We start from the raw sequence: 27,474 nt of genomic DNA on the forward strand, positions 1-27,474 counted from the left end.
CTCCCGCTTAGCGGAGAGTGTGGCTGTGTAGAGGGGGTCTCCCCGAACGCGTGCGTACCTCAGAAGTTCCGGCACTAAGCACCGTCTCCTGTCCAGTGTCCAATTTGTATAGGCTATGCACTCCTTTGAACAGCATCTATCAATTTAGATAAATAATTAATGTTTTAAATCCGTTTTTGTTACACAGAAACATAATATGTGATATATAGCTTCGTTTAAATGCTTAATTTATAGTTTTAATGTGCAAATGAACCGTTTTTCAATGGTTTTCAATGGTTTCTTTTTACTCTAGAGGGTACTCTTATTCTGAAGAGATCGTCCACCGGAAGTCTTATATTTGCTCCGTTATATTTGCTGACTGAACACTGCTTGGTCGTTCATCATCATCATCTGGTGGCAGCAGCCACTAGCCAGCCAGCCAGTCCCTGAGCCACAGCCAGGCAGTTAGCAGCCAGCCAGCCACTAGAGCCAGTCAGACAGTCCCTGATCCACAGCCAGGCAGGCAGGCAGCAGCAGCCAGTCACTAGAGCCAGAGGCAGGCAGCAGAAAGTGACAGTGACAGCCTGCTGGTGGTGGCACCGTGCTGCATGGTGTGGACGGTGGCACACACAACAATCAGCATTATTCTCATCATCCCAGGCATCACCCACCCTGCTCTGCTGCTAGAGTTATAGGGTGGCACACATAGACTGGGTGGCACACGACCGAGTGACGGTCAATAAGATTGTCTTCTTCTTCTTGAAGCCATCATCATCATCAGACCAGCTTCCACTCCTTCATTGTGTTTCTGGGTTTTGGTGTTGGGAGTTGAAAACCAACCCACTGTTAGCCTAGCCTAGCCTAGCCTAGCAGCACGGCTAGCTGCGTTGTAGCTATAGCTCTAGCCATAGCAGCTAGTTTAGTTTAGGGAAGGAGGAAGGAAGGAAGAGGGAGGATTTCTTTTTGGTTGTTTGTTGTGGGGTCTTTTAGGTTAGGAATTGATCCTCATCCAGGACCAGGTGAACGATGTCGTCTAGTCCTCCTGCTAAAGAGGTGGTTCCCAAGATGTCCACCGTGGACAGGCCTGTCAAAGGTAAGGTGTTAACTGGTAGTTTCTTTTATGATTGGTTTCTTCCTGCTGTTGCACAAACTTGTGGTTTAATGCTAACCGATGCTAATGTCAGCTAGCCGTCGGCTGTTGCAATTATTACTGCTGCTGCACACACAGTCAAACATCCTCAGTGTTTGTTTTAGCAATTATCTTTTTTTTTGGAGGGATTTGTTTTTACCTCCTTGAGGAAGTGTGCAAATGTGACCACCGTTTTGGGGTTAGATTTGTACTCCTTATGAGGTTAAATTGAACGCTGAGAATTTGACTGATAAAACACAAACACATCACATTTTTGTTCAGGGTTTTTTTTCTCCTCTAAAAAAAATGTGCTCATCAAAGAAATAAGCGACTATTGAGTTAATTAAATCAGCAGCTAATTAGGATAGATGTACCAGCCAACCCAAGGTGTCAAATTATTTTGACATCTTTCTTTGCACGATCCTTTTTTTGAAACGTCGACCCCATTGTCATCTAATAGCTGTGTGTGTGTGTGTGTGTGTTTTTTCTTTTTCACAATTGTGGATAAAAAAAAAAAACGATTGGTGGTTTAGGTGTGTGTAGTAACGTTATGCCTCTGGACGTTCAAGGCTAATGATGAGTTAGCCAGTTAAGCTAGCTGTGTGTGTGTGTGTGTGTGTGTGTGTGTGTAGGGGGGGGGGGGGTGGTGTATGTATGATGGTGTCAATGGTTTAGAGAGGCTTAGCAGTGTAAAGCAGCGGGAGGGCATTAAACCTGTCCTAATGCTGCTACACAGTAAATTACCCCAGTCTTCACTCTGATATAGTGTACATTACAACGTGTTATCCAAATGATAACATTTTGTACACTATCAGAGCTGCACATGAACACTTATTTGATTGACTACTTTATTAACTAGATTAATAACAGTACAAGTAGTACAGTTAAAAGTTATGCTATAAGGATGACACCAAAGCCTCAAGGGGGATTGTTTGTTTCCATTGTGGTCCATTGGACTCAATTCATCATCAGTAAGAAATACATACTTGTGTACATACGATACATATCGGTAAAAGCACAGGCAGCCTATATTTCTTTGAAAAGTGCCAAATTTACACTGTGGAGGATTTTTACTGTGTAGCCTATACTAGCCAACAACAGTACCTGTGTTGTTTCCTCAATCACACGCACATGTCACGTTGACTGATGTGCTTTTACAATATGTGTACCTCTAAGGTTTTAATTATCTGAGATCACCCAGCTAGCTTGTTTGACTCCCAAAGAAGACAACCCTTCAGAATTGTTCTATATTAATTTATTTGAAATTTGTATTTGTCGTAGGGGGACAATGTTTTCAAACCCCCAAACCAGGACCCTGTGCATGATCATTTTTATTTCGCATAATGCACATTGATGCATGGCATGACATGCACACCGGCATTCGCACCGCAAGCGTTTTCAGCACGACGACAGACGGGGGACAATTATTTATTTGAGCACTTGCAGTAGCACGCCTAGTGATTGCACCTTTCAACAAAACACAATAAATGTGATAAATGTAAGCGCTGCAATCAATGTGGTGGGAAAACAGCAGGGACAATTTGGTAGTGAATGTTGAAAGCCAGGACATTGTAGTGTTTTACTTGTTGGGACTCAGGACACCCCAGCTTGAAAGCCGGGACAATCCCAGACAAACTGGGATGTCTGGGGCCTGGCACCCTAACGATTAAAGCTGCTTGAGCCCCTTGGTCATTTTCACCGACTCAAATATATCGTATAGAACAGTCAGTGGATCAAAGGAACTAAACTAAGACCCCAGTCCACCACACCAATGACTCTGCAATGCAACCAAGTTGCAACTTGCAACCAGCTGCAAGAAATTGCAAGAATAGTCTGAATTGACCCCGTTGCAGGTCTCGGCACAGTTTTTTGGATAATGTCAATAGCACAGTCTGCAGCTGGGTGCTTCTCGATAATGTTCCAGTTGAGAATCACTTATTTTTTCGGGTGGTATGTCAAAGAAAAAATACCATTACAGTTTTTACATGACATTATTGTTATCTTGATTCTTAATCATTAACATCTCAGTGTTTGCCAATTAGTTGGGGGGCCCCACAGGTTCACTGATATAGATCACGTGGAGGTTGTCCTGTGTGTGTGTGTGTGTGTGTGTCTGTGTGTGTGAAGCCTACATGATAACTGATGTTATCCATGTTCTTCAAAAATAAAACATTGATAGCATTATAGCATTTGTCACATGGGATAAGCCTTGTGTTTATACATGTCCCCTGGGCTCCTTGTGTGACTGAAACAAAGAAGGGGGGACAAACTTGATTTTACACACAGTTGTGTCATGGACCAGTCCCCGGAATCTATAGGACTGTCATAAGTATTACATAATTTTCTTAGTGATTTCTATTGATTACTTTACTGAATAATCGAGAAGTGCTTTTTTTATTTTATAAATCAACAAATCAACACAAAATATTATAATAGACAAAAGCGATTAGTCTAATCAGGAACGGCCTATTTTATACTTTTCCGTACAGCAGTGTTGTGCAAACATTATATCGAAAAGTTTGTGAGCTTGTAGATCTGCTGAGGGAAAAAAACTCCTGTATTTGTTGCTACTGTATTTAAAAAAAAAGGTAATGTTTTTTATAATTGATTAAATGGATAAGTTATATCAACTGTAGCACCTGTAGACTGGTGGCTTTTTGGACATCAGCATGATGATGTTATGACCTTTTTAACTTTAGTTACAGCGGTAATTGAATCACTCTGTCCATTTGCATTGCCTGGCATGTGTAATGATTCTGTGTCCTCATCCATGATTGATGATGGCCCTTGTGATGGAGCTCTGCTGCACCAGTTGTAGGCTATAGCGTCTTCTTGCCAACGGCCTTTATGACGGAGCCGTGCTCAGGGCAGGGCCTGTTCTGTGTCCTATGATATAAGCTCTGCTTTGGGCTCAACAAAACCATGACCATTAAGCCATTGAAGCCGGGAACGCATCTGTGTGACCACATTATCCATATTTTTATACTTTGGCTGTTCAAAAATAGCAGATATACAAGCTTATGTCATCTCAATGTCCCTCATAGTGCTATGAGCTTGTAGCTCGCTTTTATTGCTTTTATTTATTTTTTACGTGAATTTTTTTGCAAATCTTTCAATATATTTATTTTTAAAGCGAACATTTTTGACTAAAATCTTTGCTTCATTGGGGTCCCTGAAACTAAATATTTGAGATATACATTTTTGGGGGCCCTTGACATGAAAAGTTTGAGAACCACTGATATAGAAACCTACGTTTTTCAAAAAAAATTAGGATTCAGAAGACATTTGTAGAATCCCCAGATGCAAATATTTGAGTTACAAATGTTTGCTTTAAAAAATATTAATATATATATATATATATATTCAAAGATTTGCACAAACTTTCACAATCTTTCAAAAAATAGCAGATCTACAAGCTCGTAGCGCGGCACTCGGTGCCGTGCTATGAGCTTGGAGATCTGCTATTTTTGAATAGCCAAATAAATCTAAAAATGACACCGATTCTTTCGCGGTCTAAATGGGTTAATGCAACTCACACTAGTAGCACTAGCAGAGAAGTACAGGTTCATTTGCCGAGTTGGACGTGAATGACATTGAAAAAAATCCTCTTCTAAGGTTGCTAGTTATGTAACAGCCAGGTAGAAGAATGTCTTGTTGGAATTTCTTCAGTGGTGCAACTGAACATTTTGAACAACTTAAATCCAATATACTTTTGTTGACCGGGGTCTCCCAGTGGCCTATCCTTAGCCCACTCCTTTTCTCCCTCTATCTTTGCAGAATATAGCCTGATCTACTAGCTTACAAATAATGTGTCACGTTGTGACCCTGTAGATCGGCTATTTTTGATGAATGTTATTATTTATGACATGCCCAGAATACAGACGCTAGGGGTCAAGCCAGGGGTTAAGCAGTGTGACTTTAAAATGTGGCCCTGGTGGTCTACCCTCTGGAGTAGGGATGGAGATTGACACCCGGTTCTAAGGACTCCGTTCAGAATGTCCAAATCCTGAAGATCAGTAAGCTCTGATCTTATCTACACTGCTATCCAGTCTAGCAGGTCCGTGAAGTGATGTCATGTCTTGAGAGACGAGAGTCATGGTATTTAAATCGAATCACCGTGCACACAAATTGTTGATTGTCTTAAGTTTTTGAATGCATTCGAACACAGTGTCAAAGTCAAGTCAACCTACTACTACTAACCTACTTGCTACTTGACAAGTCGCAGCTCGTAGATCGGCTATTTTCTCTATGAATACAGGGTGTGCCTTTTAGATTTTGACTTGACCATTGGTACTGCATCTGCCAAACCAACATTTTATCAGATTCTTAAATTAGATGGGAATATTAATGCATAATACCGTATTTCACATGTGGGCTCTGAATAGGGGTTGGTTTTAAACTTTAGATTTTAGTTCAATTTATCCCCAACAATCCTATCATCTTAATCAGCCTGACATGTTAAACCATGTACAGCCTATCCTATCGTTTTAGATCAAGAGTAGTAGTCATCAAATGGAACAAAAGATGTGTTTTTTTGTTCTCCCTCTTCTTCTTAAGCCAGGTCATGCCTTGTATCCCAGAATTCATTGCATTTGAAATACCTGAGCTCAAGGTGAGAAAACTCTCCCTTGGTTTGTAAAGGGAACAAGCAGGCCTGTGCTTGAGTGTCTGGCTGTCTGACAAAAGGGGGAGGGACACATTTTGTGGATTAAAGTTCTCTGTGGCCACCAGTGTTGCCATGTCTGCTTATTATAAGCGACTTTGGGCTTGTTTGTCTGTAAAAGTCTAATGTGCTGTTGCTTATTTGAGTTTGCTTCCTAATGTTGTTTAAACCCAACATTTTCATGAAACGTGATGCGTAGTGAGTTTATGGATCGGCTATTTTCAAATAGCTGCTGATGTAGGCCTATTAAAGTTTAAAGACAAGTCGCTTCTTTTGGGCTTGTTTTCATAGGCCTGGTTGCTTGTTTCTCTCGTAAAAGCTGGCAACACTGGTGGCCACACACACAGCTGATTTCAGCCCCTTGGATTCCATAGAGGCCAGCATGTCTTCTTTCTCTCGGCTTGTAACTTTAATACTGCTGCTCTGCACCATGTGGCTGGTATAGTCGATCCCTACTACTAACTGTAATAAATGATACGTTTATTTTCTGATTAAAGAGCTTTTGAATTGGTCAAAGTAGCAATAGAATACACGTTCAGATGTATCCATAAAACCACCACAGTGGTCTCGTATATCATGAAAGCAAAAAAGTTAAAGCCTCAATCTCAATACATTTTCGCTATTATCCCTACACATGGTTAAAATAATTACCCATTTTGATTTCTCCCGACAGAAGTCTGAGAGGTCTATAACAAAAACAAAGAACAAAAACGAATGTAAGATTTGCTAATTTTAGGCATAAGGCATCCTTCCTAACCCCTCTTTGTAATCAAAGCTGTTTGACAGTCTCGGCTACTACTTTTTTTCTCTTTCTTTTTTTTATCATGAACCTGATAAAGAACTGTGATTTTAGTTTCGAAACTAGGATAGTTTTAACCACATTAACCCTAGCGACTCTGTTCTGGGCATCTGAGCAACTTTACTTGCAAATAGCCAATCTTCAAGCTCACATTTCACTATTTGACGTACAAAAAAAAGTATATGCTGTTCGGGTTTACGTGGTTAAGCTTGATTTAGTTCTTTTCATTCAGACGTGACAGAAAAAGTTGTTTATCTTCTAATGTTACTGCACGCAGTGCACGGTTGCATGAAAGACTGAAATGACATCAGACCCACAAATCTGGCAGTGCTGGTCGGGCTCTTATTTGTACGGACACGTTTCAGTAGTGTTTGTATCGACATGTTTCAGTATATAGAGGTGAGGCAACAATGTGCCTAGCCTTAGTCCATTGTTTCCCCTGTGTGTGTGTGTGTGTTCGTGCTTGTATATTACCATACCTATGAGGACCAAATGTCCCCACACATAGAATTGTAGAAATGGACAATTTTACTGGTTCTCAAAGAAAAAAATATGTTTATGGTTAAAAATATACATTTTTAGTTTAGGTTTACCGATAATAGTAATTTAAAAAGGTTGGTTAGGATATAGGATTAGACATTTACAGGTTAGGTTTAGGGGTTGGGGTTAGAGTTTTCCCTGTCTTAAAAGGATCCCTGGCTAATTCCAGCTCTATGGAATATTATTAGCATGTCCTAATAAAAAATAATAATTAATACTTCCTAAAGTTGATATGAACATCAAAACTATATTTTAAATATGTTATAGCATATGCATTCCATACATTCCATGTTATGATGCATTAAGGCATATTTGGCTTATTGGCCAGGGATCCTTTTAAACTGTGGCGATGTCACACACCGAAAGATGTTGAGAGCTTGAAGATCTGCTATTTTTTTGGCTGTTGTGTGGCTATTTTCAATGCCGTCCTAACATTTTGATGTCCTCAATTATATTAATACGAACCCCTGTCTCTGTGTGTGTGTGTGTGTGTGTGTGTGTGTGTGTGTGTAGCGGTGCCATACCCTCCCGGTACACGCCTGACAGTCAGAGACCTGTACGTAGACGGCAGGCCCAGCGTGGAGTGCCTGAAGGCCCACCTGATAAAGGAGGGCCGGCTGGAGGAGGAGGCGGCCCTACGCATCATCAACGACGGAGCCAGCGTCCTCCGCCAGGAGAAATGCATGCTGGAGGTGGAAGCCCCCATCACAGGTAGGAACCGATGATGACCTCTGACTGCCACTTGACTTCATTTAGTCGAGGATAAGTAAGTAATGTATGCAAGCCTTGCCATGTGTCCCATAGGGCAGTGGTTCTCAACCTTTTGTAGGCTGTGACCCCCCCCCCCCCCAAAAAAATAATCATATTTGAACTGGGGACCCCCGCACCCTGACAGCACTTAACATTTAGTTTGACTCTGTTCCACAAATAAATATTGAAAATAGCCGATCTACAAGCGAGCCCAATCTAAAAGCTCGCAACGCGAGGCGTTGTGAGCTTGTAGATCGGCTATTTTCATTTTTTTTGTCTCTTTCTTATATTATTTGGCCAATGTTTGACCAGTTTTTATTGTATAGTTTGTTGATTACTTTTGATGCAGTAATGGTATTTTTTCTTTCGATTTTGTTTAGTTATTAAAAAGGTCTTAATTGCCACTTCACGGTCATCTGGGGAGCCCCCCAAAATCATGTGGGGACGCGACCCACAGGTTGAGAACTACTGCCATAGGGCTGGAGGAGCCTATCTCCTGTTTCTGTAGCGTGAGGCGGCTTGATGTGCAAATACATACCCCCCCCCCAACAAAAAAAAAGTCCACCAGTTTTGTAATTAAATAACAATTTCCTATTGAAACGAACGAAGACATGACCAATTCTACTAAGAATTCGTTGACGTACACATGGAATCGGAGATAATGAATCTTTTATTTGTTTGTGTGTCTGCAGTGTGTGGAGACGTCCACGGACAGTTCTTTGACTTGATGAAACTGTTTGAGGTGGGCGGCTCCCCCAACACCACTCGCTACCTGTTCCTGGGAGACTACGTAGACAGAGGCTACTTCAGTATCGAGGTACGTCTTGTTTTGCACATTGAGTATATTATGTTTGTTTCTCCACAGCTGAAATGGACAATTGGTCTTCAATCTCGTGCCATGTTTTTAAATGGACAGGAGTAGAACTATGCATTTTGAAACTTGATGTTGTGATGTAAACTAATTTGAAAGCTTGATGTTGTGAATGTAAACTTTGTCCATTCGTTGAGGGGGGGGGGAGAAGCAAAAACAAGACGGGATCTAATAACGGTGTGGCTTCCACGTGGATCTCCGACTTGCCAGTTTATGACGTCCGTCATCTATGATGGCAGTACTGTGACGTCGGGTCAACTCCATATTTGTGCAAGGTTTCAGCTCGATTCGACCAGGGTTGTCTTACATTACAACGTTTTAAAAAGTTATATAGAACTACTGCACAAGAAATGTGTCGCTGATCAGTCCAGCATTTTAAAAAGTGTGAAACACATATCGCCCACACCCTCACACTTTCCCTCCGTCACTCACAAACAGTGTTAATTTTGTCGACTAAGACTAAAAGACTAAGGTTTTTGATATTTAGTCGACTAAGACTAGACTAAGGCTAAACAATTTCAGAAGACTAAAATAGGACTAAAACTATGTTATTCAAAGGACTAAGACTAAAGCAGAATTTGCTGCAGTGTAATTGTTTTTGACTAAGACTAAAGGTGGTTACACACCGGCGAATATGCGAATATACGCAAAATTCGGACTCGTTCCGAATAATTAAAAGACGCTTTTTCGCTCCGCGAAACTGATGTGGACGCTTGCATTGACTTTATACGTTTTTTTTAAAAAGCGTATTATTTGCATGAAAAAAAATCGCCCCGGTGTGTAAGGACCTTAAGACAAAAAAAATTCAGAAGACTAAAGTAGGACTAAAACTAAATGGTGTGTTATTCAAAAGACTAAGACTAAATCAAAATTAACACTGCTCACAAATGAGTGTGCAGGAACCCCTAGAGGCCTTTCATGTTGCCTTCAGGCCAGAGGAGATGGTAGGATGAAACCAAGACCACAATTCTGATTCATTTCCTGTATCTGTGTCACACGTGGGGCTCAAACCCCGTTAGGAGCACACAAGCGCATTGTGAGTCTATTAGTGGTTTTCAACCTTTTTGTGGATCAGGGCCCACTTGAAAATCTTGAAAGCGCTTCGTAGCTATGCTTATTTTAACGATCAATCAATCGACTGTGTTCCGACTTGGATCAATGAAACTAACGCAATATACTTTAAGTTCTTATTTATTGAGTATCATTATGAAAACAAAACTGTCATAATTAGTTTTACATTATCTTTTTAATATATCATTTTGTTTTGCCAATTATTTGGGTTGAGAATCACTATTAGTCCAAATGGGAGAAGTGACCGTGAGACGTGAGCACATGAGAGATTCTTTCGCCCCATAGTAACTGAAATGAATATTGGACCTATTCTTCACCAGCGACGTAACATTCCCAACATTCTGACACTAAAATGCAATTTTTAAGACTGGAGGACAAATGAGAAGGAAGGAAATTAACTTGTTGGAAACCTCTCTGTGTCAGCAACACACTCTGGTGAGAGATAGTGACAAAGATCACAGGATGTTTGACATCTGACCACAAACTGTGGTCCCCGTAGTAAGGGTGGCTGCGCTCAATTGGGAGACTAGAAGTGTATACACACACACCATTTCATACCTTTTTGTCTAGGCTTGGAATGCAGTGTCTTTTGTATTAACGTATCTTCTCCGAGTAGATGGATGGACGGGCTGTTCGGTGGGGATGGGAAATGGGAGAGATAGCATTAACATCCCCATAATATAGTGCTGCTAGTGAAACTCCTCACTGTCGGCTGAAAAGAAGTGTGTGATGACTCCCATGTGTGTCAGAGGAGACGTGTGGTTGTCTTCACTCTTCACCTCCCCAGAGCCGCAGTGGAGGTTGGCAGTGACAGGGACTGCACTTCTATGCATGCGGTGGAAATGGCACTGATTCAATAGGCTCAGCCATATTGGAAATACATTTGGCTTCTTCAATACTTCTTTCACAGGTCTTGGCTCTGTTACCTGTTACAGTGCGGTCAAACAGTCAAGAGTGCTGATATTGTGTATGTTGGCTCACTGGAAACACTCTGACACACTAGTGGGTCACAAAGTGTGGTCCAGGTACCCTCATGGTTCGTTGAGGGGGTTCCAAATGGCTCCTTAACAGGGATGTAACTCTTGAGAGTGTAGTTGGTTCCATTTGTACACTCTCAGCAGAGAGAGTTATGGGGTTCCTTGAAATTAACTAACTAACCACTGTGCTACATTAATGGAACAGAGCCTTAATTAGTGAAATTGGTAAGACCTGTGAAGGAAGTAAGGGCCCCCCCCAAAAAAAGGTAATATATTTTTGGGGCATTTTATTGACAGTATAGTAGATTAACAGGAACTGGGGGGAGAGAGAGAGAGAGAGATGGGATTTGATAGGGAATTCCATTAACCCTTTATATAAGTCATTCTTAACAGAGATCTGTCTGAACTTTTCATGAACTAAAGTTTGATTTGTGTACGTGAAGACCGTATGACCATCTATTTGCGAGACAGTCTGCCATTGTTCATGTGTTCTGTGTGACTTTGTAACGTTTCAGATGTAAGGCCAGAAGCAAGGCTATCGCATGTTCATATACACGTTCATGTGATATCACTGTTATTGCCCCCCCTGGCTCTGGAGAAGCTGGGGACATAAAAGATGCTAGCACTCTTTGTCCACTTTCTTGTATTAAGGCATAATTATGATTATTATTACTTTTGTGTTGCATAACAATGAATTCTGAGTCTTGACTGCAGACTGTTTGTGCCTTGTTAACACAAGCCCTGTTATGGTCAAGGACTCAAGGCCACATGATGATTCAGACTCAGACAGGTGATAAGAGAAACCCTCCCAAAGCGATACTCCCTCCCTTTTTGTTCTCCCATGGGAGGGGCAAAACAAATTATTTTATGATTAGTCACCCCATGGAGACTTGAATAACCCTTCATGGATATTTTCTTTTTTTGTCGCATTCCTAAGCCAATAATTCGATGACCAGCGGACCGGTAGGCAGCGGTTCCGAATTCAAGTCTCCGTGGGGTGACTAATCGATTGAAAAAAAAAAGTCATTTTGGGGGTGAACTATCCCCAAGTCTATGTTTCTGTGTTTTTCTTGCATGTTGTCTTCATCTCAGCTTGAGCTGACGTCAATACAGCATCCGTGTACACATGTCAATAAAACTCCAGAAAGACAGTTCTTGCTTATTGCTCAGTACTACTAGTGTCAATACAAAATAGCAAAGGTCGTCGGGAACGGGATTCGAACCCGCAACACGCTGTCAGGCTCCATTGCAGCCTAGGTGCCCGGACAGCAAGGCCACTGAACCGTGGCTGTGCAGAGCTTATTGAGGAGGCAATGATTCAGTTGAGGAGAAACGCAGAAACGAATCAAAGCGTTGGCATGTTTTGTGACTTGTCTATCTGGTGTGTGTCCTTGCAGTGTGTGCTGTACCTGTGGACTCTAAAGATCAACCACCCCAACACTCTCTTCCTCCTGCGAGGCAACCACGAGTGCCGGCATCTCACAGAGTACTTCACCTTCAAACAAGAGTGTAAGAGTGTTACTGGCTTTGACCACTTTAACCCTGGACTCTCAAAATATGGGACGCCATGGGTTATTAGGGAAATTGGGAAAAATATATTGGAAAATGTTTTTAATAGCCTGTTAGTATAAAATAGGGCTTAAGCAGATAAGCCCCTTTCTATTGACTAAAATCCTCCCTGAGGCAAACTTATCTCATAATCGTGTGTGTGTGTGTGTGTGTGTGTGATTTAGGGGTTAGAGTTATGCCTGATTTATACTTGGTTGTGCACCGGTGTCTCACACCGTAATCAGCCGATCTACAAGCTCTTTGAGATATTTTCGGATTTAGGGTAAGGGCATATAAAAAAATGTCGTAAAATGTTGATGTCCTCACAAGTATAGTACTGCAAACACGTGTGTGTGTGCGGGTGTGCATGTGTAAATGAATTTGGAATAGAATTTAATTTGTTAGACCATTGTATGTGTTTGTCTTCCAGGTAAAATCAAGTACTCGGAGCGTGTTTATGATGCGTGTATGGAAGCATTTGACTGCCTACCCCTGGCTGCCCTCCTCAACCAGCAGTTCCTCTGTGTGCACGGAGGCCTCAGCCCTGAAGTCACCTGCCTGGACGACATACGCAAGGTTGGATGCTCTCTCTCAACCCTCGGCTAACGGTGCTAAATAGAGTTGTTCCTAACCCTCAGCCCTGAAGTCACTGACATACGCATGGTCTTAACCCTGGGCTAACGGTGCTAAAGGTTGGATGTCATCTCTTAACCCTGGGCTAACAGTGCTAAAGAGTTGTTCCTAACCCTAACCCTCAACACTGAAATCACTTGCCTGGATGACATACGCAAGGTCTAACCCTGGGCTAACAGTGCTAAAGGTTGGATGCCATCTCTTAACCCTGGGCTAACAGTGCTAAAGCGCTTTTTTCCCCCTAGCTGAAAACACAAGGCGCTCAACAAAAAAAAGTCTTCCAAACTCCCATATTTGAAAACTCAACTCCGCCCAGAAAAATAGACACTTGAAAATAATTCAAAACCTGCGCTATGCTCACAACGTGTCACGCTGCGATGCGTTGTAAGCCGTCGTAGCGGCTATTTTGGGTGAGCGGCGCGCCACCGGCGCATAGCTAAGTCTAGCTCGGACTTTGCTCACTCACAGTGCTGTCTCACTTTGTCTCATTCGCTCTTTCTTGTTCTGGTGTCAGCACAGTGCAGAGCCTCCGCTACTGGAGCACTGCTTGTAAACACTTTGCATGTGAGGCAAATGAACAAGGAAAGGGCAAGAGATACAAGCAAGCCCATATGAAAGAGATGCTTGTACAGACTACAGAGCACTGCTCACCAAGTCATACTGGAAGTTAAACTGGATAGAAATATTGTCATTAAGGAATAAAAACTATGTACTTGTGTGTCTGTGTGTGGGTTGTTGGTTTGGTGGAGGTGGATCATTATAGTGTTGGCTCACAAAGTGTGCTAACACATCAAACTTAGCCAAGGACCTGAAGGAAGAACCACACTGACTTCTATAAAGATTATCAAATGGTCGGACAGCTGTTATATGAGCTATTATGAGTCCCACCCTTTTGTGGGACTAAAATGTTCAGTTTAGACACCCCCACTTATCCGTGGATTTTTGTTATATTTGATCAAATCCATTCCGCTTGTTCATTAGGCGAACGCCCCCGAATCATTGAATTCTTATACCACGTTTTCTCTGCCGCCTTGCACCCAGGCAGCGAACACACACACACACACACACCGTTGACATGGGAGCTGGCCACTTAACACTGTGGTGGGAGGTGGTTGAGTTAATGTGGGTTACTTACACCTATCAGTGTCACCACCAAATGTTAAGATTAACATTAACCAACACGGTGAAAAGATGAGGAGGAAGCCTAGCTTTCATTTGATTCTCACTGTAGAGTAGAGTAGACTGGTCTGTTTCATGACTCTCTTGGTTTTGTTTGCATGTTAACTTGTCAACATGGACATAATGGAGGTTGTTTTCAAAGAGGAAAGTAAGCCTGATTTGTACCTCGTCATACAAACCCCCTGAGTGATCTGGCCTGAGAAATCTTTACCTCAAAGAACTTCTCCCCACCCCATAAACCTCGACTTCGATCCAAACCTCCACTCTACAAACACTAACCTCCTCCACCCCTCCTAAGCCCAAGCGACAGTGTACTGTGGGCGATCGGGCCTACTGCTCGGCCACCCCCGGTGCCGTGCTATGAGCTTGTATATCTGCTATTTTTTAATATCCAAAGAAATCTAAAATGAGAGAGATGCGTTCCCGGATTGAATGGGTTAAGAGAAAAAATAAATAAAAATACCTACTTTTTTTTAACAAAGCTTTTTTTATTTTTATTTTTTTGCTACACTGGTTTTACTTCTAGGTTTTCTTAGGTTTGTCTTTTTTACAGTGGTGTGATGGTTTTTATCCAAATGTTTATTGTAGCACTTTGGGATTTGTTCAAATGTAAAGTGCATTATAAATCAAAATCATTATTATCAAATCTCAGATAACAGTTTCAGTTGATAGGAAAACACTTTGACTATGGTCAGAAGAAAATGTACTGTTTGCTGTATTGCTTAACACACAGTTCTATTAACTTCACTTAATTTATAATAAGGCCTGATCTAAAGATAAGAAACAACAAAATGTTTCTTAAAATAAATTCTCTTATAGTACCAGAGAGATGAACTGCGAAGAATAGATCTGCGATGAAACGACACACTAGCAGCCTTTAATAAAATTCTATTTTAGTTCATGCCCTCAGAGTTGTGTTTTTTCTGCGGTATCGAAATGGTATCGAACATCGATGTTTGAAGGTGTTGTTCCGACGTTAGAAATTCCAATATACTGTATCATGCATTCGCTAAGTCAGGTCTGGTTACCACTGAGACTTAATTCTATTTTAAATGTGGATCATTTGTGTAATAATAATGTGGTTTAACACTAGTTTCCTGTGCTTTGTGTTCTGTAGCTGGACCGGTTTAAGGAGCCCCCTGCGTTTGGACCCATGTGTGACCTGCTGTGGTCAGATCCAGGAGAGGACTACGGCTCAGAGAAGACACAGGAACATTTCTGCCACAACAGTGTTAGAGGCTGCTCCTATTTCTACAGGTATGACCACTGACCAGTGTTAATTTTGACCTCACATTTTATTTTTTATTTTTTTGTCATTGAATAAAATATATTTTTTAGTTTTAGTCATCTGAAATGTTTTGGTCTAGTTTTAGTCAATTAAATCTACAGTTGATTTAGTCGACTGAAATGTATTTTGGCAGGCCTTGACGGCGTCATAATGCCTGATTTATACTTTTCAAATGATATAAACGTAAATGTCTGTGGTTGCATGAGCAGCACATTGTGATTTCATTCTTTCTTTGTGTGTCAGTTACCCAGCAATATGTGACTTTATTCTTTCTTCTGTGTCAGTTACCCAGCAATATGTGACTTTATTCTTTCTGTTTTGTGTCAGTTACCCAGCAATATGTGACTTTATTCTTTCTGTTTTGTGTCAGTTACCCAGCAATATGTGACTTTATTCTTTCTGTTTTGTGTCAGTTACCCAGCAGTATGTGACTTTATTCTCTCCTTGTGTGTCAGTTACCCAGCAGTATGTGACTTTCTGATGAACAATAATCTGTTGTCAGTAATACGAGCACACGAGGCCCAAGATGCAGGGTGAGTGTGAAGAATATTAACTCATATTAATGTTTTTAATCTGGCCTACTATCGATCATTACACATTCATGGTGGTTTTAATCTGGCCTACTATAGATTATTACTCATGTTCATGCTGTTTTTAATCTGGCCTATTATAGATTATTTCTCATATTCATGCTGTTTTTAATCTGGCCGACCGTAAGCATTTAAAGCACTGGTTCTCAAGGGCTGTGAGGATATTACGCAAAATAATTGCGATTAGGCGATTATATAATACTTGTGACAGGCCTACACCTGACATCCAACTCTCTCTCTCTCTCTCTGTGTGTGTCGCAGGTATCGAATGTACAGGAAAAGTCAAACGACTGGCTTTCCCTCTTTAATCACAATCTTCTCTGCTCCTAACTACCTGGATGTATACAATAACAAAGGTATGCACTGTCAACTGTGTAGGTAGGCTTCCCAAACAACAAAGAAACAGAGCGGTGGATACTTTCTTAACCACTTAAAGGGCTAAGACGCTTTTTTTTAAAATAATTGTGACAAGCCTAAGTGTGTGTGTGTCTCCCCATGCAGCGGCGGTGCTGAAGTATGAGAATAATGTGATGAACATCCGTCAGTTTAACTGCTCCCCTCATCCCTACTGGCTGCCCAACTTCATGGATGTCTTCACCTGGTCACTGCCTTTTGTGGGCGAGAAAGGTCAGAGGGTCAAGCGGCTCGCCATTCCTCAGTCACTCATGCAGGCAGGGACGTGCAGAGAATGTTAGAGGGCAGGGGCTGAAATTTCTAAAGGGGTACTTTTGGCCAGACTTTTTGTTTTTGTTGACATTTCTAGCCCGAAACTAGTGGTGTTGTGGCTATTTTTGGTGCGCGGCACTGCGCCCAACCAAGTATAATCAAGCCTTTACTAGATTCTCAAATTCTAAGCCCGGGCCTTAATTTTCAGGCCTGTTGAGAACTCTAGCCTTTACTGGAGATGGCATGGATATCTACACAAAGCAATTCTTTCAACATAAAAATGCTGCATTCAAGTTCATGAGAGTTTGGAAAAGGCAATTCTCTTGAATGCTGCCTTTGGGTACGGCATGGCGAGAGGGGGCATTTGCATTTCTTTCATCACAGTAAAAGCTGCATTCATGGTCTGGAGAGAGGGCACTTTTCTCTAGTATTTATTTAGAGAAGTGGTCACATCACAACCACATTTATGTGGAATGGTTACTGTGAAGAATATGCCAGTGAAAATGTATATGTATACTGTTTCACTAGAGATGCTGGTGAGTGTGTTTAAATATGTGTACATTGTGTGTTTTGTGTCGTGATAGAGATGCTGCTAAATGTGTTAGATATTTATTCATTGTGTGTTTTGTGTAGTGACAGATGCTGGTGAATGTGTTAAATATTTATATACATTGTGTGTTTGTGTATTGATCATACGTATGTTGTGTTTTGTGTAGTGACAGAGATGCTGGTGAATGTGTTAAATATTTGCTCGGACGATGAGCTCATGTCAGAAGGGGACGACACATGCGAAGGTAAGACGTTGAACATTCATACTTTTTACACATAGTTTTCTCCTGTACCCTCATCATCCATAGTATAACTATTGAAAAAGGTATAGATTTTGTTTAGCTATGGTACCCTGCGCGATATTGTTTTCCCCAGGATGGCTTGGCACTCACCCCTGGCTGCTCGCTCTGGTGCGTCTCATAAGACTCGGGCCTCTGTGACAGTACACCTGCCTTGTTTGAGTTGACAAAAACAAGCACTCCTCCCTAGCCATCCTTGGACAAACAATAGCCGGCATACAGTCCAGTGCTTTGCAGTCTTTTGCAAGCCAAGTGTATTTTGTCTCCAGAGCCATACAAACAGAAGCTCTGTGTGCACACAAGATGTCTGACGTCTAATAAATAGAGAACACCAGCAGTGGTGTTCTCTATTTATTATATGATGATATGGGGGTTTTGGGAGGGCCCAGGGGGATATCCCAAATTTATCAGAAGATCAAGTATTTTGGACATCAAGTGTTTTAGATGTACGTATGTGTGAGACTGAATTGCTCTCTTAGTTTGGGCTAATCTGAAAGTTGTGAGTGTTTGTAGTGAACCCTCAATATTAGCTGATCAAAGACATCCATTTTAGCTTTTTATTTTGTGCCTTAAAACCTGAACGTCAAATGATCTATAATTTAGTATTAGTGCTGCACACCAACAAAGTATTAGTTATTACCATCAACCAGCTGAGTGTCAGCTGAGATCTGTCAAGTCTTTTATTATGAGGATTTTTAATTCCCCCTTCCAGTTGCTTCCCTCTTCTAGAAGGTGTAAGATATCCGTTGAATTTTCACTTTCTTTAATTCACCCTGTGTTTCAGGGGGAACTCCAGCTGTCAGAAAGGAGGTGATCAGAAACAAGATCCGAGCGATTGGGAAGATGGCCCGGGTCTTCTCTGTCCTCAGGTCTGTTCGCTTACTTTCACTGTTGCATAACGCTGTTTGTCTCCAGTGTTTGTTTTGATGTTGCTTGATTGATAAAGCAGGTCTCCCTTGAAAAAAAATTCTCAATATTAATTGGAATACCCGGATAAGGAAATCCTGCGCGTTGTGACAATGCCTTCATCAGGGTGACTGATGAAGGCATTGTTGCCGCAACGCGTAGGTGTATTTTTTTAATTCTTGCCATGCATTAGCCATACTATTAAAGGCTTTAAAGTGTTTCATCAAGTGCATTGGTCTCTTCCCTTTTTTGCCAATCAATTTTGTTGGGGCTAAAAGGAACTTGAACTGTTCTCATGTAATGCAGCGTGAAATAAGACATTTTATCTAATGTTCTACCAGTTGGTACAACGACATTTTGTTACGTGTTAATCCTATCATGGATAATTGACATAATGAATATATATTGTGTGTGTGTGTGTGTGTGTGTGTGTGTGTTTCCATGACCAGAGAGGAGAATGAGAGTGTGCTGCAGCTCAAGGGGCTGACCCCCACCGGGGCGCTGCCTATGGGGGTCCTCGCTGGAGGACGAGAGACCCTGCAAAGCGGTAACAACCCCGCAACACACTACACCACAACACACCACAACACAACACACCACAACACAACACAACACACCACACCACACCACACCAGCGATTCCCAACCTGTGACCTGTGATAATATAACATTAATATTAAAAAAAAAGTCCCGGTATTTCCTCTTTAAAAATGACGTTTTCATTGTGATACGGAACTTAATGTATGCATGGATTAGTTCTCAGTCACCACGATTTCTGTCATTTTCATGAGACTAAAGGCTATTTAGAACGGAGTCAAACTATCTAGCAGTAGAATACAGTACAGGTTCTATTAACTGTACATTGTAAATTGATGTTCAGAAGATGGATCTTCCATAAAACCCTAATGATCTCGGATATATCATAAAAGCAAAGGTTAAAGCCTCAATCTGCGATTTCCTCGGCTGGTTGGCTGTTCTGTGTGTAGAACAGTAAGAACAGGGGCACGGTGGCGCAGTCGGTAGCGCTGTCGCCTCACAGCTAGAAGGTCCTGGGTTCGATTCCCGCCGGGGATGCTGTGGGCGCTTGGGGCGTGTCTTCTCCTCCGCGTCATCAGCGCCCATACCCTAGGTGGGGTTGGCGAAAGGGCCTACTCTGTGTGGAGTTTGCATGTTCTCCCCGTGTCTCCTAGGGTAGTTAATACCCTCACAAAAACATGTAGTAATCCTGGTCGCTATACAGCCTCCCCCATGACAGCCGGGGCGCCTGATGGAGGGGAAGGGAACTGGTTGGAATAACGTGTTCCTTCCACGCGCTACGTCCTACCGGGGAAACTCTCCCCTGTCAGGTGACAAGAAGGTCAGTTGGCTCTCATGTATTGAAGGAAGCATGAGCTCGGCCCTGGCCTCCCTGGCTGTGGGGGACTGGTGTAGGGCTGGTGTAGCGCCCAGGATCACTTAGGAAATTGGCACCGGGTGAAAAAAATGGGTTACAAAAATCGCGGGATAAAAATTTAGAAATTAAAAGAACAGTAAGAACATTGGTTAAGAATGATAATACCTAAACGTCATAATTCTACATAATTGTGTTGATTATTTAGGCAGCACAGCGCTAGTGTGTGTGTGTGTGTGTGTCTGTTTCACAAATCACAGATTGCGACATGGCCTGACAAAACCATTCAGTCGTGAGATTTGTTTTTGCTTTAATCCAAAAGTATACTACGTTAGTACAATTGATCCAAACCGGAACTCAAATCGATTAATTGATCATTAAAATAAAACTGAAAATATGCTAGCGGCCCACCCATCTGACCACTAAAGTGTTAAGTTGTCATTTGGGTGGGCCACAAACACTTTGGTCCTGAAAAGGTTGGGAACCGACTGCAATACAACAACACACGTGCACACAAACACTCATTTTAACTCCAACTAACACTAACCTCTTGTGCTTGCACACAAGCTCTGAAATTAACCATCCCAAGTAACCCCAGCCTCACACACACACACACACACACACACACACACACACACACACACACACACACTCTGACTGTGTGCAGATGAGCTTCTACTTAACAACAGGGCCTGACCGATATGGGTTGTGTGGGGCCGATGATACCAATATCTGGGAGCACAAAATAAGATTGATGTCGAAATATATATCGGCCACAGAGGGATGGGACTTTTAAACAGTTAACCATGTACACAAAAGAAAAGCACTATCCTGTATGTATAATAATAATAATAATAATGATTATTATTATTACAATGTGCCACTGTGCAGACTGCAGATGGTGTTGAGTCACAGTGGTGTCAGGGCGCTCTCTGCTGGACAAACTACATAATTACACCATTGTTTTTAAATGACTTTACACCATTGTTTTTAAATTACTTTTTCTGCAGTAAGAAAGATTTAATAAATATCTGTGCATATTGGACAACATATACGCCAATACCGATTTAAAAAAATATATATCTCCAATAGTCCCAAGAAAGCAAGGTGGGCCAATATCAGCCGATAAAATTGGCGTACCAAGATATCGCTCGGGCCCTATACTTTCTATCCTTTAACAGAAGAGTCTGTTCTAAATCTATAATCATTCTGTCAAAATAAAACATCCATGATTGAAGCCTCACCTCACACAGTCTCCCTCACAGAATGTCCCTCATATAATAATACTGTATTGTTCCCTCATTACTCTGCCTGTAGAGTTCTTACATGTGTGAACAGTTCCTCTGTAGGCCTTAAGGCCCACATTCACCTCCAGGATGGTCGGCAGGATACAGCGGGTGTCTTGTGCTGCACTCGTAAGCAGTGATCCCCTCAAAAGTTCCAACTTGTGTGGGCTAGTAGATGGTAAACTAACACTGCTCAAAGAAATTAAGGGAACATTTTTGAACCCTTCATTTGTTTTAGCAGTTTCACTCAGCTAGAGACTGAGGACAATCTCGCAGCCTTCATTAATAAAACTGGGTAGAAACGATTGTAGAACTTGCATTGCAGAACCAATCCAACGTCTAAAGAACGTTCCTTCATATTAGGCCGGTCGCAGGGCCCAAGAGTTCAAAACTTGTAATCCCTTTCTGAGTGGCTCAGATTAGGATTGTGGGTGTTAAATATATTATTTGATTAATCAAACTTATGTCTTATTCCCAAATTGATCCCAATCTTTTGTTTTTTTGTGGTTTTGAACCACTGAAACAATTGATTTGGCCATGATCAATCATCTCCCAAAGACTTTTGCATGGGTCCACTCCCACCGAAAATACACACTATCTCACACAAAACATGAGACCCCCGCTGTTGTCTGCTTGACTGCCGGCAGAGTGAATTCGGGGCCTTTTTACACGCCTTGCCTCTAACTTATGAATGTATTATTACTGCCATGTTGAATGGGGGGGGGGAGTGGGGTTGGGGGGGGGGGGGGGGGGTGTATGATGATTGACTAAATGATAACAGGACTGACTGATTGCAGTGATAATGTGACTGACTGACTGAATGCATTGATAACCTTGCCACTCTCTCTCCGTTGGTTTTGGGCATGGCTCTTCTTCTACTACTCACGCTTACACAGCCACCGTAGAGGCAGAAGAGGCACGAGGTACGCAAGTCCATCTATCATCTCTTTTTCTTCTTCTCCTCCTCCCCACCTTTTACATTGACCTAATCATAACAGTTACTGTTCAATGCCTGACCCTCCCTCTCATGTTGCAACAACACCTCATTCATTCAGTTTGTGATGAAATGTGATGTCATTAAAATGTCTCATTAAAACCCTCCTCCCACATAACCAACCACATCCCACCACCAACTGCAATGTCAAACTGACTATGAGTTTTTAACACACATAGGCAAATCTGATGTTGAAGTATGAGTTACATGCACACTAGATGGTGTTAATTAACCCATTCAACCCGGGAACGCATCTCTGTCATTTTAAAATGTCTTTGGCTATTCAAAAATGGCAGATATACAAGCTCATATGAGCTTGTGGATCTGCTGTTTTTGGTGAAAAAAAATCGTGAAAATGTGTGCAAATCTTTGAATATATTTTTAAAGCGAACATTTTTTACTCAAATATTTGCTTCTGGGGGTCCCTGGAACAAAATATTTTATGTTAAAAAAATACATATTGAAAGATTTGCACAAATTTTCAACGTTTTTCAAAAATGGCCAAAGAAATCTAAAATGACAGATGCGTTCCTGGATTGAATGGGTTAACAAGAGGTCCCGATTGTCATTTGTTTTAACCATCTGTTCAAAATAACATGGTTTCATCCAATAATCCAAGTCGATGCCGTCTTATTTCGTTGCTGTTGGGCAGAAACCTCTTTCTCCATATTCTAACTTTTCATGCTTCCCCCCCTGTAAATTAATGTCCTACTTCATCATGTGTCACACAAAAGTAGCAAAAATAGCCGATCGACAAGTTATGAAGATGGATAGATGGTAGATCTGCTATTTTAGAATTTTAATCCTGAAAAGTAACACGTTTTGGACATAATTATAGTTGGGTTAGAAAATAAATTAATGACTTGTGCTTATTGAAATTTTTGCTCAACTCTGCACCCGTTTGACACTCGATTTAGAAACTCTTGTAGCGCTCACTAAGGCACATGAAGCTTTGGCCACTCAAATCGTTGGTGATGGTGACGTTGCATCGGTGACGCATATCTTACGATTTATACATTAGATGAAAACCATCATAATCCCTTTGCCACAGGTAAAGATGTTAATCAACCATATACATTTATGTTGTGTCAGTGTCTGTAGTGACTGATTTTGCACCAGGACTGTACATTGTAGTCTTGTGTGTTAGTCATGTAGCTTTAATTCAGTAGTCTGTGTATCAAAGGAAGGTTATCCAGCAGTAGGCTAGATGGGGAAAAAGTAGCTGCTTTATACAGTTGCTGTATGGATCAATAGATCAATCTATTGATTGGTTTGGGAAGCATCGTCCTCTTCATCTGTGATTTATGTGGGTTTTTTTGCGTCCTCCACACTATAACGAGACCAGGAGAGAAGCAGCCAAGCATGTTACAGCATGCTTTTATTGTCTTTTATTATAAGTCCGAAAATTGTGTGCAGAATAACTGATCCACGAGCCGACAATGTGTTGGCGGGGTGTTGGCTTGTATATCAGACCCCATTGGCCAGCAACACCCCCGCATGACGGAGCACAAAACAAGCTTTAATTCAGTGAGCAGACAGTCACACGCACAGGGGGTCAGCTCATCTGAACTGAGCCATTTTCAGGACTAAAAACCAGAGTCATTTTGACTCCGTCATTGGCATCAGTGTCATCAACATTTAGAGGACCACAATGGAAATAAGCCTTAGGGCTTTATTGTGTTTTTATCCATGCTGATATTGTGTGTTTTTTTTACGTGCTGATATGCCCTTAATTTATCAATTATTGCAAAGTGACGCGTAAACAACAGTGTTGTGTTCTGGGGTAAAGTTGCTCGTTGTATGTTTTGAACCATAGCATCCCTTATCTTTTGTTTTTGGCTTTATGCCTTTTATTGATAGGACAGTAGGCTGACAGGAAATGGGGGGGAGAGAGATGGGGAGTGACATGCAGCAAAGGCCGTCGGGATCGGGAATCCGCGACACGCTGTCAGGCTACACTGAGCCTAGGTGCCTGGACTGCTACGCCAGTGGCCCAGGCCTAGCATCCCTTTTCTGGGCATGACATAAAAGGCAAAGATTCGGCAACAATAGCTAATACTTTTGGCGAATATTCTGGTCAACAAAGTAATAGTGACTATTTTTGGCGAATACATTTTGGTCAACAAGGTAAATAGTGTTTTATGTGATGCCTTCCTGCTCTTTTATGGGTCATTCATCAGTACAGTGTGACTCCATGAGCACATTGAGTCTCAGGCCCACAGGGATGTGGTCCGTGAGGCCGGCCAGCTGGCTCACAAACGTAAACTCCTCGATTTGTGTCCGGCAGCGCTCTGAGACGGAGCTCTGGCCGTAGAGGATGTAGTCGATGCGACGGCCCACCCAGGGCTGGCCGGGCTCGGGGTAAACCAGAGGAGAGCCTGGTACAGCCACGGGAGGGGAGATAAAGCGCTTCCTCGACCCCTCGTCCTCCAAAGTCCTTTGTAGGTTCCCTGGAGTGCGCGTCTCCTCTTGGTACAAAGTGGGCTGTTCCAGCAGAGTTCCGACCGCCCAGGGCTTCTCCTGCCCCGGCCCGGCCCTGCAGGGGTCTCTGTACTCCTCAAACACGCTGTGCTTCTGCTCCCGACGGTCCTGTGGGGAGCAGTTGTCAAAGTTAAAATCTCCACAGAGCACATCAAACGCCACCTCTTCATCGGGTCGTCTGTTGGCAGCCTGAAACTCTCTGATCCACTCGGTCACCATGTTCAGCTGCTCGCAGCGAATCCCACCGTCGCCTCGTGGCGCGTGAAGATGTGTGCAGTTGATATAGCCGACCACTCGCTTCTGATGCGGATTCTGGCCAATGAGCACCTTGGCCGAGAGCAGGCCCTTGGCGGCCAGCGAGTCCACTCCACGGCCGTTGGGGAAGCAGTGGTACTGGGCCTCCAGCACGGGGAAGCGACTGGCCACCAGCAGGCCGCTGTTGAGTAACTTGAAGGAGGAGCGGCAGCTTCCTGGAGGCTGACGGGCGTAGCTGCCCACGTCATACAGGATGTGGCCGAACAGCGGTCGCAGGTGGTCTGTGAGCTTCTTGGCCGCCCTCTTATCAAACACCTCCTGCAGGCACAGGATGTCCAGGTCGGCGGGGAAGAGTGGCGAGACTTCCCCCGTCACCTCGACCCCGTCCTGCTGGTGTGAGTCTTGGTTGGCGTTGTTGATGAGGGGCGGCGCTGGCGACGCGGCGGAAGCCTCCGTCGCGTCGGGTACGCGAGCCACGTCGTTGCGGATGCGGGGTCGACCGACGGCCTGCGCGATGGCCCGGCCGATGGCGGCCGCACGCCGCTGCGTGTGGCCCAGGTTGTTGAAGCGAGCCATGCTGTCGGGCAGCAGGCACAGGTTGGCGGTGGCGAAGCCAAACGTGGCCTTGCCCTCCGGCTCAAAGCCCCTGTGGGTCTCCCTCTCCTCCGCCGAGGACGGCCTGGTCTGGTGGTGGTAGCAGAAGGGCCGGCGGGAGGCTTGGAGCGGCGCCCACAGCAGAAAGCCCAGCAAGGCCAGGGGAACCGTGGTCACAGCCAGACAGATGAAGAGGACGGAGCCGCAGAGCGCCGTGAGAGGGTGGAGGTAGCACTCCTGGCCCCGTCGCTGGCTCCGTTCCAGGGTGGTGGACATGAACACGGCGATGAGCCGGTCCAGGCACCAGTAGCACGGCAGGATGAGAGCCCAGGCCACGGCGTGGAGGCCTGCAGCCGGCCCACTGGAGAACGGGGACTCCTGGAGGGACATTCCTCCTCACTGTCTCTCGGCACTATTAGGGACAAGTGGTGTCGGGACATAGCAGTGTCGCCTCAACAAACGACCTACTAGAAACTTCATTCAATGATCCTGCTAGCACTTGCTTTAAGACAAATGTACTGTTGCGGAACGGGTGTTACACCGAAGCTGGTGACCCATCCTGTGTCCCATCCACCAGCATTCCTCTGAATCGGTTTATAGGTGAACTATTTAAGCAACAGACACAGAGGCGGCAGAGGCAGCGACATGGCTATCTTTATAATCTTTTACCAATAAGAACAAAACTACTTCACAAGAACGATGTTCGTATACCTGGCCTTGCTGGGCTTGCAACTCTGCGAACAAGGACACGGTCTAATACTTCTTTCCTGTGGATCTCACACTGACGTCATGTCGATGATGTCATTGACTTAATTGATAATGTCAGTCTGACAGTGGATCTGACATCATGAATGAAATCACTAACTTTGAAAGAAATAAAAGAAATATGTGAATGAATATCCATCCACTGTACGAAGCCATCAAGGCCTGCCAAAATACATTTTAGTCAACTAAAACTAGACTAAAATATGACTAATTCAAAATTAACTGTCATAATTAACACCGGTTGGATGGATTATGACCCGAGTTATTCAGGTTCAGTATGAGTTATTGGTGTGCATGCAACCATACCAGCTATCCTGGTGTCACAAAGTAAACTCCCTCTCACCTGGTCTGATCCAGTCATCATGACACATCACTTATCATCATATGACACATCACTTATCGGCGATGTTGAGCATAAACCTTTTATTTCCAAAAACGTTACTTTTCAGGAAAGTTCCAATGGATCCAATGTTGTATTTAGAAGCTCTTGTTGGTTGTTTTGGGCTAAATGGTTTCTCAAAAATACTAGAACTGCAACCTGATGAAGCTTGTATATCTGCTATCTTCGCTACTACTTGTGCAACACTTTCATACAACAAAGTATAATAAAATGGAACATTAATTTATGAAAAAACATGGTTGCATGGTTTCTACCCTACAGTGACAGTATTATTCCTGTCTTATGTGGCCTAAAATCACTGGTGTGTCTCCCCACTTAGCTCCTTAGCTCCTTTTTATGTTTGCGCACGTCGTCCATTCAATTGTGCTCTGACTGCATGCTGTTCTGTGTGTCTGTCCTCGCAGCCATCCATGGTTTCAACCCCCAGCACAAGATCCAGAGCTTCGAGGAGGCCCGGGGTCTGGACCGCGTCAACGAGCGGATGCCCCCCAGGCGGGATAGCAAGCAATGCGAGGCCTCCCCGCCTCCGCCCAACAACCTGCCAGCCAGCCCCGGACCACCCGACAAGAACGGCACCGATGCACAAGTCTAGATATCTCTCTTTATTCTGTTCCCTCCTTTCTTTCTTTTTTATTATTATTATTCCTTTCTGGCTCCTCTCTCTCTCTCCACACCTGGCTGAAGCTTCTCTGCTTCCCCCAGTCTACTGAAGGTCAGCTTATGCTTTTGCGCGACAACTGTCTGGGGCTGCCACTAATAGATTTAATCGATTATGAAAAATGATCAATAGTCGATCATTTTATAAAATAATCAATCCTTAAAAGTTAAAAATGTATATCAAATAAATTGAAAAATATTGAAAATAGCCATCAG

At 43.0% G+C, this 27,474-nt stretch overlaps 2 protein-coding genes across 4 annotated transcripts; one reads left to right on the top strand and one right to left on the bottom strand.

The window, feature by feature from the left end:
* Nucleotides 1-400: 400 nt before the first annotated feature.
* LOC308078603 (serine/threonine-protein phosphatase 2B catalytic subunit gamma isoform-like) lies at nt 401-27,438 on the top strand. Of its 3 annotated transcripts, none has more exons than XM_080419842.1 (14): nt 401-1,072; nt 7,624-7,821; nt 8,553-8,677; nt 12,177-12,288; nt 12,758-12,903; nt 15,257-15,396; nt 15,883-15,960; nt 16,279-16,373; nt 16,519-16,644; nt 17,400-17,477; nt 18,316-18,400; nt 18,887-18,984; nt 22,009-22,035; nt 27,006-27,438. In XM_080419842.1, the coding sequence occupies exons 1-14, from the start codon at nt 1,006-1,008 to the stop codon at nt 27,191-27,193; spliced, it is 1,563 nt and encodes a 520-aa protein (XP_080275968.1). In that variant the 5' UTR covers nt 401-1,005; the 3' UTR covers nt 27,194-27,438. The 3 variants fall into 3 exon arrangements, with proteins under 3 accessions (XP_080275968.1, XP_080275969.1, XP_080275970.1); XM_080419843.1 differs by having other exon boundaries at nt 18,328-18,400; XM_080419844.1 differs by lacking the exon at nt 22,009-22,035.
* Nucleotides 24,171-26,996, bottom strand: LOC308078604 (sphingomyelin phosphodiesterase 5-like). Its single transcript, XM_080419845.1, has one exon. The coding sequence runs from the start codon at nt 25,824-25,826 to the stop codon at nt 24,276-24,278; it is 1,551 nt and encodes a 516-aa protein (XP_080275971.1). The 5' UTR covers nt 25,827-26,996; the 3' UTR covers nt 24,171-24,275.
* Nucleotides 27,439-27,474: the final 36 nt, after the last annotated feature.

Source organism: Gymnoscopelus braueri (assembly GCF_963280865.1).
Source record: "Gymnoscopelus braueri genome assembly, chromosome: 22".
In the NCBI taxonomy this organism is placed as follows: Eukaryota; Metazoa; Chordata; class Actinopteri; order Myctophiformes; family Myctophidae; genus Gymnoscopelus; species Gymnoscopelus braueri.